We start from the raw sequence: 12681 nt of genomic DNA, 5'->3' as shown, positions 1-12681 counted from the left end.
CTGTCACCCAAAGCCAGCTGGGATAGGCTCCAGCTGCCCCGCAACCCTGAATTGGATTAAGCGGTTTAGAAAATCAATGATATTTGCATCTTTTTACTGGACTTTTGATGCTGTGTTGTTTAACTTAAGTCATTATGTATCATTTGTAAAAAGCTGCATCTCAGTCATATTATTTATCTGCAGCTGTTACAGAAATATAAACATACAACATGTTCAATAACCACTGCATTAAAAAGTAAGCAGAGTGTTTGTGCATGCACCATAACTTGAGAGATTAAGACAATTTTCTTGCACCACCTACTGGAGGATTAACATAAGGACAGTTTCTATGCAGCTTTTACATTTGAAAGGAAATTTAAACCTCCTGCGAACATCCAAGCTGAAAATAGTTAAGCTAGTTATTCAATTTCAACAGCAAAGTACTATAAGTACTAATACAATTGCATACCCAACAGTATTACAACCAACCAGTGGAACTTTTTGGTAAAATTTATTTTGCAAGTGATACATGTTTCAAGGGATTGTCGTAACAATGTCTTCCATCTTCCCCAAGAACTGGGGGTGTAAATGAAAAGAGTTACTTCTCACACAAACTATACAATATGTGAATATACTGTAGCACAAGGGATATAAATGTTCAACGTAAGTATCCTTGGTAAGACCAAAACGGATTCCATCAAGTATCAGAAACAGACAATGCATACCGTCAGTACGAGTTTCTGCAAAGTGGCTTTGACTTCATACTTCCACTATTTATTTATTTATTTTTTAATAATAAAAGATGCATTATCGCTAAAATCACAAGGAGAGATTTTAAACAAATGTACAATGATCAATTGCTCTTAAATTCTCTAAAAAGACCTTCCCGTGTGCTTCAACGCTGCAGCCCTAAACGCATCAACTGTGTCATCTGAGGGCGCGGAGTAAATATCATGCTCCAAAGACATATGAAGGCATTTCATACAATCAAGTATACTTATTAAAAACAGTCAGTGAAAGTCTTGTTTTCCATAATATCTGCAGAAGCAATCACAGAGAGTAAAGCAGATAAAACGTAAACTATAATCATTGGAAAAAGACCAGCTTAATGTCAGGAAAAGCACTTTGTGCAGCAAGATGTGTTTTTGAAGGGTTTGAGTCATCTGAAAGGAGAAGATGTTTTGTGAGTGCCTCTCTCTTTGAATGGTCCTTCCACCTTTATTTTTAATGACCTTTCTTTTGATTTAAGAAAAGAAAGAAATGAAAAGGGATGTGGGAGAGATTAGAAACGAGCAAGAATACAAAAAAAAAAAAGGAATGGTCCTTCAGTTCAACCCTCATCCTTTGTGATGTTATCCTCAGGATCCTCATCGCTGTTTAAATCACTGTGAAGCCTCTTTGTCATGGTGTTTCTGCTTCTCTCCTCCTTAGCCATCTTCTTTATCTGTACTGGGAATGGTTTCACTAGTTTAAAAAAGAGAAAACAAGATGAATCTCATGCAAAAAACACGTAACAGTCATCTTTATGACGTTACTGCAAGAACAACCAGCGAAGCAAACATTTGAAAGATGTCCCTTTCAAGTCAAGAAAAAACAATTGTCTTCATTTGGCTTTGTAAAAACACAGCTCTCACCTGCAGATGGAACAAATTGGTCTTCAGCTCTACCGCCATTATCGCTGTGACTGGCGCGAACTGACTCTTTCTCTTCTTCGTCTGTCACAATTCTCTGTCTTGCACTCTCAAAAACAGATTTAATGACGATTGAATCCTCATAGATCTGCAGCAGCCAATGAGCACACACACACAAATCAGAGCATGAGTTATATGCCTCATAAATAATTCATAATAATTTACAGCTACGGAAACAGAATGAAAACTGTGAAACATATTTTTAGGCCCATAAAAGACAGAATTCCTTCAGGCTTACCTGAGATCCCTCCAGGTTATAAGTCTGAGCATTGTGACACAGGAGAAAAATATCCTTTTCCAAATCCCCAACACTTCTGTACTTGTGATTACGTACACGCTCCTGTAATAGCACAGGGTTATAAAATGTAAGCTGACTTTGATAAGTTATAGAATCAATCATAATTAACCAAACAAAAAAATGAGGTTTTAGCCAGAAAAAAAGGAACAGAACACAAAATATTCACTTCCAAATACACTGCATATGCATTTAATACAGTTAGCTATCACCTGGATACAGTAATAAAAATACCATATCAAAAATCTGTTTGACCATTTATTAGAAAACAATAACCACATGAAGGAAGAGAGTGAAACTAGTTTTGGACATTAGCTTTGATAATTTTGACTCATTCTTCAATCAGAACCCGGATCAGCTCTTGCAGATATGAAGGAGAATTTCCTTAACCGTTGCTCCAAAACACACACCAGATTGTTTAAATATTTGAGGATCTTGTGACTGCAAAGCCTAACACAAGTGTTCCCATCACAGCTGTGCTCTTTGTGTCAATTTTTAACAGTTTTAGAGGTATAAATCTGCGCATTTTTGTCTGTTGAGAAATAGTCGGCGACCTAAAACTGACAAATACATGAAGGCAGCAACAGGATCAAAAGACGGCAATGATATAATCACCCACACAATAAGAGAGCATTCTCCATACTTTGCTGTTGGAATCAGGCTGGCGGGTGGATATTGGGTGTCCTCCATACAGACTAAAAATGTAAAAGATGATTTTTCGGAGATGATAACATTCGTCTATAGATTCCTACCATCTTCTTGTGAACTTTGCAGCTTTTTATGATTTTCAAGCATTGATGGAAAAGATAATAATAATAAGAAATGAGAATGGCAGATCCTCTATTGTATTAAGCTGCAATGAACTTTTAATTAACTGTGTTGATTGATCCTGGGTTGCCATTATTCCCGTTTATCTCTGCAGTCACTGAAGTAACTGTCATTTCCAGATATAAGGCATTTTGCTGTCATGTGGTGTCTTCTCATTTAACCTTATCTTCTGACTTGTATTATGTTTCACAGAGAAGTTTTACATACTTTGGTTTTTGGTTTGCTAGTATGACATCAGATTCCAGCAAGTTATCCAAATATTTAACAGTTGGTAAGGCCTCAGATATTTGCAGTCTAACACAGGGGTGTCAAAATCACACACAGCACAATGTGAGCCCAAGTGGACTAGAATAATTACATAACCTAAAGAGATTTCAATTTGTTTTAGTGCAAAAAGACACAAGTACACCATTAATCTGCTTATATTTAATTACTTTTTTCTTTTTTCTTTTTTTTTTTTTAGAAAACATTATGAACGAACTGATATTTCTTGAGAAATTAAGGCAAATAATAAAACGTGTATTAACACGTGTCAACGATACAGGATTTCACATTAAAATCATAAAAGTAACTTTTCAAGAACTAAAAGTTATTTTAAACATACATTCCTGTCCATTCTATATTTGTGTAGTAATCTTGACCACCTGCTCTTGCCTCATTATACTAACTGAAGGGAGATTTACTAATTAAGAAGGATTTAAAATACATTAAAAAAAATGCAGCCTGACTTGTAGACTTTTAGAATTGCATTTAATATCGTCTATGTCATTTTCATTTCGACCAAATTCATCCAGTGATCCAGCGGGTTGTAAGTTAAACACTCCCGCTCGAGCGATTCATTTTCTTTTTGAGTCACAAAGGTCACACGTTAACAGACTTATAACTGGTCTCTGTGCAATGACATTACACTTGTGTGCCTTTTCACTGTCTTTGCACTAATTTTGTACAAGAAAAATTATGTATTTCTGGTATGTATATTATAAACACACTCCCTTCTGTACTATGTACAGGTATACTTATAGTTGAAATTATTTACTTCTTTACATATTTTTATATTCTTTTTTTAAAAATGTTATCTCTTATTTTATTCTATGCCTTGCATTTCTGGCTGTTTTTTCCATTGTGTGTTTTTGCTGCTCTTGCGCTGTAAATTTCCCCACAATAGATGCACAGATTAGTAAGAAGAAACACAACACATTGTGATTAGAGAATCGAGTACAGGGTGTCCGCAGTGTATATGTATATGTGTACTATATATGTAGGGTTGTGATTCTTACAGTATTTATTTAATATAAAATATCATGTTTTCTATCTGTCCAGCTGCTGTATAAATCTCCTTTTTTGTGATGGTATAATGTGTAAAGACAACTTAAAATAATGTAACAATCAATATTTACCTAAAAAGACTTGTTTGCATGGGAACGTGGTTTCATCTTCCTTCATTTGATTTTATCTTAGCAGACAAGACAACAATGAGATGTGTGTGTGTGTGTGTGTGTGTGTGTGTGTGTGTGTGTGTGTGTGTAAGAGCTGAGAGAGCTGAGTGACACATACTCTGATCCTTCTGAAGTCCACAGGCTTTCGGATCAGCTCGTAATATTCAGGTACTTCCTTTTTAGAGGGAAGCTGCACAAAGCCTTTACTGATCTGTCGCCCCAACCTGCAAGCACAGCGTTAAGTTTGACATAGTCTCCTTTTATCAAGAAACACTTGAGTGCCAGGATGTGGTTGACATTTACAGGTCATAGTGGTATTTCATAAGGTCTTTTAATCTGATGATGTCACCCACATCTGCAGAAAAAGTTTCATTTGGCCTTTTCATAGAAGTGCCACAGTTCCAGTTTGATGACATTGATTGACTGAATTAAGAGAAACTGGTTTTGACCTTCAAATGAGGTTATGTGTGAGGCTGGAGAGCTCTGTTGTATTTTTTATGTTCCAGCATAAATCAGGCATTTGTGAAAGTAAGCTTTAGATTTTGATCAGAACTTCTGTGCAGAAAAATTTGATCTTTTTGCACGATTAACTACTTTATAGTAGTAATATGTAAAATAAATATTTGTACAGCAAAAAATAAATAAATAATTTGGAATAACAAGATGAAGTCATGTTAATAAAACACTGAAAACTTTTATATACGAACAGTATGTTTGATATGTGTAGAAAGAAGTCTATTATGTGGAGTGATGAGAAAAATATTACTGGTTAAAAATCTTGAAATAACATGGAAAATAAAATGGAATAATACAGACATTCAACTTAAATTTGAGAGTTTTCCCATTAGGGATGTTTGATACTGGCTTTTATACCGATATCTGATATACCAGTTTTGTCCAAATCTTAATTCCCAGTACCGATGTTAACTGATACCAACATCAACTGATACAGATATCAACCCATATTGATACTTTTGGAGTGAACTGTTCCAAATAAACAAAAGTATCTGGAAAACTATGCATGACATCTTATATATGAATGACCTGTCTAATCAGTTGAGTATGTGCAGAACTGGATGTATGGTTGGAGGTGCTTTAATTAATCACCTCATGTACGCTGATGACCTGGTGGTGCTCAGCCCTAGCTCAGCCGGACTCCAGCAGTTGCTGAATGTGTGTTCTGTGTATGGAGAACAACATGATATACAATACAACCCTGCTAAAAGTGTCATCATGTTTTGTCGAACTAAGGAGGACAAGACATTAAAGTTCCCTGTTTTTACATTGTCTGGGGCTACTGTAAAAGAATGTGATACTGTCAAATACCTCGGTCACATCATAACAGACTGTCTGTCGGATGATGAGGACATGTATCGCCAGTGCCGGCTTCTATATGCTCAAGCAAACATTCTTGTTCGAAAATTCTCCTGTTGCTCTGTAGAGGTGAAACTGACTCTGTTTAAAGCATTTTGTTCATCTCTGTACACGGCACATCTTTGGGTGAGCTATAAAAAGGCCAGCTATAAAAGACTTGTGGTGGCATACAATGATGCACTGAGGCTTTTCCTAAAAAAGCCAAGATGGACCAGCGCTAGTGACCTTTTTGTGTCTAGCCGGGTAAATACTTTGCCTGCTATCCTGAGGAATTTGATGTTCAAATTCATAAATCGTTTGAATGACTCTGTTAATAATGTGATTTTGTATTGTTCCAGTCCTGTATACAGTGATGTTAGATACTCATCTGTGTTTTGGAAGCACTGGTATGACTGCCTCTTAAAAGTTTAGAGGTCTTTAGTTGTCTGTGTATTTGTTTTTAGTTTCTTAGAGTGGACCATGAGTCTGTAATAAAGTTTAAATAAAATAAATAAATATATTTTTTTCATTTTAAGTTAGTTGAGACTTAGCTGAAGAGCTTGATACGTAATATGTGCATGTTGTGTAAACGTATCATTAAAAAAATAAAAATTGATCATTTCCGATACTGTATTTTAATGTTGATATTGGCCAATGATATCAGTATGCCAATAATATTGAAGATTTTTTTATTCTCATTCAAACTGGAGAAACTATTTAGGAATTACAACTCTTTGATATGAATGAACCTTTTTTTTCCAGACGCCTAAATGTTAGGGACTCTCAATCGGTTTTCAGGGTTATTTTTTCATTGTCTTATGAATCAAATCAAATTAATTAATCAAGTATGTGAAAGCTCTTAAGTTGGTTCATGAGTGACACTGATATTTGAAAGCTGTGCTATAAACTGAAACATATAAGGTCTCAATGCAAGTAGGAAAACACATCATTCTTGGGCTGTAAAAATACATAAATGAATAAGACAACTAGCTTGAACATTAGAAACCAAACCAAATTACCAGTCTGGGAGAGTGACATAAAATGCCAGGGTCTCCACAGAGGACCACAAAGGTGGAAATTCACAAAACCCTTTCTGCATAATCAAGAAAAAAAATCTCCTTGCAAGCTCAGGCCAAACAAAAAACACTCTGCAAAAACAGCTCAGGACTTTTCAAGGTGAAGAAGGGAAATATTCTGTCATGATCAAGTTAGCTTCTTGAGCTCAGCCAGAGTGAGCTGCATTATAGTGACTGATGGCAAAGATTCAAGCAAAAACATCCATCATTGACAGCTGCACTGGAGGGCATATCTCATCGGACCACAAGCATTTTTTGGTCCTTTCCACAAGCTCAGAGGAGTATTAAGGGTTAAGCAATGGCAGAAAATATGATAAATAAAAAAGCAGTGACTGGTTTAATCTCCCTTCAGTTTGGATGTGAATACCCAGCCCTAACAACAACTACACACCAGTATCATGACATGAACACAAAAACATTTTGATGGCTCTCACCCATCCTTGTAGTTGATTACCATATCCACCAGTGTGTTCAGAGTTCTGGTGAGTTCAGGCGGATTTGGAGGAAGTTTCTCAGCCGGTGGGCGTCCTCGCTTCCTTTTGACCTTTTCCCCCGTTTCTTGGCCCGCCTGCAGCTCTTTTTCTCCATGATGATCACCTTTTCGCTTCTTCAGACCAATATCTTCTTCCATGTCCTCAAAGGAACCGTTCTCTCTTGCCTCAGACTGCAGGGAGAGGGAGCAATGGGTGTGGAAGTCTATCAAACTTAAACAAATGCATACAGACAAAGTAAGTTTGATGAACCATGATATGAATAAAGCAAACATGTTTCTGACACCTGACATTTTTTTTTGTTGCTGAGCTAATACTCCAAGGATAAAAGTTCAAAATTTTATTAAATTGCTTGAAAAAAAAATTGATTTTAAAGACAGATGGCAACAAATTTTATGTCTAAAAACCTGAAATTAAAACACCCAAGCCTCCATCTAATTAAGAGTGCTGGCAGGAGTTCAAACACCTAAAAGCACAGGGTATGATTATGTATGCAAATGAAATGAGATTTTTTTTTTTTAAAGCCACATCTGAATACATGGACCGGAGTGACCCAACTGCTGCACTGTCTCTGCAAATTTAGGACGGATTATTTTGTCTGAAGGCTTTGATGCCAGACGATTATTAAGTTTATGCTGATCTTCTTTGTGCACAACTGAATGTGGATGCATTTGAGGTTCTTTCAGTCTAAGATGCCGTAACGTCATAAATAATAACCATTGTTGCCGGTTTGTTCTCCGCTCCATGCACAAAATGAGTGTTATTGAACGAGGAGCTATTTTCAGCCATTTCCATCGCTCCCTTTTTGTTTAGAATATCTGCAGCAAGCACTGTATTTTCCACAAAGGCAATTAGAGGCCAGAAACATGAGTATGCTTGCAGCAAAAAAAAAAAAAGAAAAAGAAAAAGAAAAAAAAAAGAAAAGCAGCTTTTGCAGCACAGGCTCAGCTGGAGAAAGGAGGAAAAAAGCAGAGAAGGCATGCAACCTCAGTCCAAACAGCATACTGATGCATCAGTCATACAGCATCATGCAGGAGAGGAGGGGGGGGGGGGGGGGGGGGTCACATCAGCTTTCAGATCATACAACACAACATGCAACTGTATAGAGCAAGAGATGGCATGAAGCTGATATGCAGCCCAGAGTGCGGATTTCTTGCTGAGGAACCATAACATTGCGACTAATGGCGAGACGGTAGCGAACACAACGCCTGCACGTCCATTCAACAGACATGGCAGAGAAGTGAGTTGGAGGGAGACAACAACAACATGAGCAGCAACAATAGCGACCCTGCTCATCAACCATCAGCTCAAACGCAGACTCTGAAAGCCCCGCTGCTCTCTCTGAGGGGGGGCTGAAATCCTTCCAGCACAATACTGGAGGGACAGCGGGGAAATCCTCAAGGATGCATAACCCAGCTGAGAACTGTCTTGATTGACCGTGCATGTGCATGTGTGTGTAAGTGTGTGTGTGTGTGTGTGTGTGTGTGTGTGTGTGTGTGTGAGACTGGAAGGGTGTCAGTGTGCATGTGATGCTCCATGCGTGTGCAATCTCCTAACAAGCCTGCCTCTTCCCTGACTAATCTGGCAAAGATTCCCTCTCATCTTTTACACACCTACACACTCCCTCTCTCGCACACACGCACGCTTGCGCGCACACACATATACACACGAGAAATAAACCCAGACGCCCGCTCTCTTTTCCTGGCGCGCGCGCACACACACAAACACACACACACACACACGTTTTTATCCATCTCTTCCTCTCTCTTCCCATGCGATGTACCCTGGCTGAATCCGGAGCCGGAGCAGAAAGAAAGACATGGAGGAGGATATTTACCTGGCTGCAGTCTGCAGGCTGCCTCCCAGGATCGGCTGCAGCTGTGGGGGAGAGAATTAGCAAACCAGCATAGCGGCGTGCTGCTAGTCTCTTCATCAGCTGATCACTCAGAAGCAGAGCCCAGAAGGGGGGAGAAAAGCGCTATTTTTTCATATACAAATCAATGGGCTGGGGGGAAAAAGATTGAAATGCCATACCCATCTCCTGTCTGCAGCTCTCCGAAGTCTTTTTCCTGACTCTGGAAGGCCCCGAGCTTGTCTCCCTCTGCATGTTTTTAATATCGACTCTTGCCAGACGTTTTTTCTCTCTTCCTTACCCCGCTGTTAAAGTTGTCGGCTCCATTTTTAACTTATTTACATTTTGCTCTGCATTTTCGACGCGACGTCTCCTTGTTTTGTTTTGTTTTTCTGTGAAAGTGCTGCAGGGATGAGAGAAGTGGAAACGCGGACAATCATAGTTCACAGTGTGAACACGTTTGCCCCAAAAGTCCCAGCTATTAATGCATAAACATGGGCTCAAATTACCATTTAACCTTCTGCCAAAACAAGAAGAAAAATCTGCAATATTGAGCTTCAGCTGAAACAATAGTAGGAAAACTTTTTTTTTTTTTTTTTTGTCCAAGTTTGGGCTGATTTTCAAGCACATCTGGTTTGTGTGAATCAATTAGTTTTCTTTTTCCAACATGTTGCTGGAAAACAACACATGCAAGAGCTCACACCACAGGAACTCACATGCAAGAAACTGAGTAAAAAGTTCTGCTACATGTTGTTTTTGAAGGGCCAAATCAAACTTTATTTATAAATCACTTTTCATACAAAAGTAGTGGACAGTGCTTTACATAATAAAACAGCTTTGAATATGTGTAGTATGAAAGTATAAAACATCAAAGATTTTTTTTCCTGGATGGATATTATACCACATTATCTTCACTGAAAAAAAAACTTAACATTGTTTGCTTTATAAAAATAAAGTTTGACATATTTAGATTAAATATTTTCGGGCCTTTTGAATAACTTCAGCAAGGACAGTTTTACAAAAGGATGATCAAGAAAGAGTCTTCTCTGTATAATAAAGGAACTTGGCAAAGATACAGAACCTGAGCTTCTCCAAATGGAACTCAGTGGGAGACACACACACACATACACAAGCATGAATCATATGAGTTGCACCATCCATAGCCAGTTTTCTGGCTTGTAAAGGCTATTTGTCCTGACATGACTGTAATACTACAGAAGAAATTAACTCAAAACGCAGAAGCTCACAACCGTCCACTCCACATTGAAACAAGACTTTTTGCTTTGCACCTTATGAGCTGTAAACAAACAAAAAAAAGTTGTGAACATAATATTGATCTGTGTCTGGTCAATGGGAGCAGCAGGGCAAGCTGTATACACATTATTGCTCTATAACATTGTTGTAACAGTGACTGTGTGAGCAAACACTGGCCTGTTTACTCACCCAAGCAGAAAGCAATGCTGGCATTAGCACCGATTTCTGGCTTTCTAGTGAATTATTGTTCAAATTCACTTTTCACTTCACAAAATTACTCCGAGCTGCTGGCTGTGATCACAGACAACCCTGCACAGTCACAAAAGCTAAACAAAATAAAACAAGAAAAAAAACTGATGCAATAAATTGGTGACTGAGAAATTCATCCAAACCTGTGTGTGACCAAATAAAACATTGGTTATGGTGCCACATGTGACCAGCTTCCCTCTGAATCCACTCCAATGCCAAGCCAAACCTTAAACTAGTAACTATCCACTCTAAGATCAAATCTTCTTAAGATTTTTCTTTGAACTTTTCCTTTCTGGCACCAAAATCCAGTGAAGCAGGCGTCACCCAAAACAAGATTTTAACATAAAAAAATATTTAATTAACATTTAGTTTACAACAAGGTTTCATAATACAGTGTCTTTTTTTTCCTTTTTTTTTTTTGTTAAGGAGCCTTTTAGTTTCAGTCTAAGATGTTGAACTTTAATACTCGCACCCTCCCCCCAAACTTGTTTCTGAATTGGCCTGATTAGGAGATAATACAATGACTGTAAAGTGTTGCTTCTAAAGCAAAAATAAGCAAATACTCTGAGCCACAGAGAGTAGATAACTCTTTAATTGCAGTTCTGTGATTATAATAACAAATTATTTATAAATTAGTATATGTTGAAAAGATATTGCACAAAGTACAAAAACCACATCCATAGATAGCATGAACAGTTGGAGTTTTTAAACGTTTAATATGCATAATCACAATGAAAATGACTGTTCCTTTTATTTCCACATCAGCTCTGAATAGAATATAAATCTCTCAGAAAAATAACTATTTATTTTAAAATGAGTAATCATAGTTTCTTTTCAAGTAATAGGCTAAATCAGATGAGTGAACTGACTAACATCAGTGGAAAAAAAAAAAAAAAAAGCTTTAATTTCAGAAATATGCTCCCAAGAGCCACTTGCTCAAAACTGCTGTCGCCATGGCAACAGCAAATTTTGATGGTGGACCTTGTATATCATTGTATTTTATTACTGTTGCTGGGAAATAAATCAGAGGACTCTCAGCTCTCAGTCATAGACGTGCCAGCTCTCAGAAAGGCTGGCATACAGAGGAAGGGAGTGTAACAGGAAGCCGTGTCGAGTGACAACATGATTTTACATTCTCTTTTCACATTTCAATCCGTGACATTTGCTCACAAGCTCTGGAAGAGGCAAAATATAAGTCAGGGGGTTAGATGCAGAAAACGAGGATCTTTGGGTTAGTGCAGTTCATTTATCACATAAACGCAAGCATCATACTCTAAAATTGAGCTTTGCCTTATTGCGATTTACTACATCGTGTTGCTAATCACATCCTCAGTCACAGGTCTTGTTCTGTACAGATGTGGGATTGAATTTTCTCCGATACAATGCAGAACTGAATTATCACACTATAAACACGCCTCTTCCATAACTAAAGCTCACACGGACGATTTATCATAACACCAACAACTGCATGGCACAGCTGATTCAGAATATCTGATGAATGATGTATGAGTCACTTCCATCTAAAATTCAGTTTTAACCCGCAGTCGTGCAAACAGCAATGGTGCCAAGAAGGCTTTGATCTGTTAGTTTAGGATTTGCACCATCACACCACAAAGCCAAAGAATTAACAAGTCAATCAAAACTGTCATCTAAAGAGAAGTTAAATATTCAAAAAGCCTTGTTAAACCACATCTATTCAATAGTCTTTTTTTAAAAAAAGACTTAGAAGTCAAATAAGTAGTATTGAAGTGAACCCAGGGAGGACAATGTTAGCAAGGAAGAAAACAGAGAGAGGGTTCAGCAGTTCATGGCTTTGAGAAAAACATAGAGGTAAGAGTCAGGATGAATAAAATTGGGTGTTTGCTGGATGAAACAATTGTATGTTGAAGTAATGATGATACACTGAAAATAGCTGAAGAAAGTTAGGAAAATTGAGCCACTTGAGTGGCTGTTGCCTCATGCATGCTGAAGATGGGGGATTGGATCGAAGTCAAGATTCGATGCAATCTGTTGGTTTTCCTTATCCTTTCCCTCACTATTTATTATGCATTGGCTTGAATTGATGTGTCCGTAAAGGGTCTTGAGATGATACTGGTGTGAAGGTGCGCTATAAAAATGAAAACAAGAGAAAAAAAAGAGTGAATCCCAAAATTGAACCTTGTATAAGGTTGAAAAAC

At 37.7% G+C, this 12681-nt stretch overlaps 1 protein-coding gene across 1 annotated transcript; it reads right to left on the bottom strand.

Annotated features, from left to right (window-relative positions):
• Positions 1-1309: 1309 nt before the first annotated feature.
• Positions 1310-9256, bottom strand: LOC306768607 (putative global transcription activator SNF2L2; the record flags this gene model as incomplete). The annotated part of the gene is made up of 7 exons (XM_079257015.1): positions 1310-1443; positions 1614-1758; positions 1909-2010; positions 4348-4453; positions 7093-7322; positions 8987-9027; positions 9184-9256. The coding sequence occupies 7 exons, from the start codon at positions 9254-9256 to the stop codon at positions 1310-1312; spliced, it is 831 nt and encodes a 276-aa protein (XP_079113141.1).
• Between the last annotated feature and the right edge of the window lie 3425 nt (positions 9257-12681).

The sequence above is a fragment of the Telmatherina bonti genome, assembly GCF_933228915.1.
Source record: "Telmatherina bonti genome assembly, chromosome: 17".
In the NCBI taxonomy this organism is placed as follows: Eukaryota; Metazoa; Chordata; class Actinopteri; order Atheriniformes; family Telmatherinidae; genus Telmatherina; species Telmatherina bonti.
This window is presented reverse-complemented; position numbering and strand designations above follow the sequence as displayed.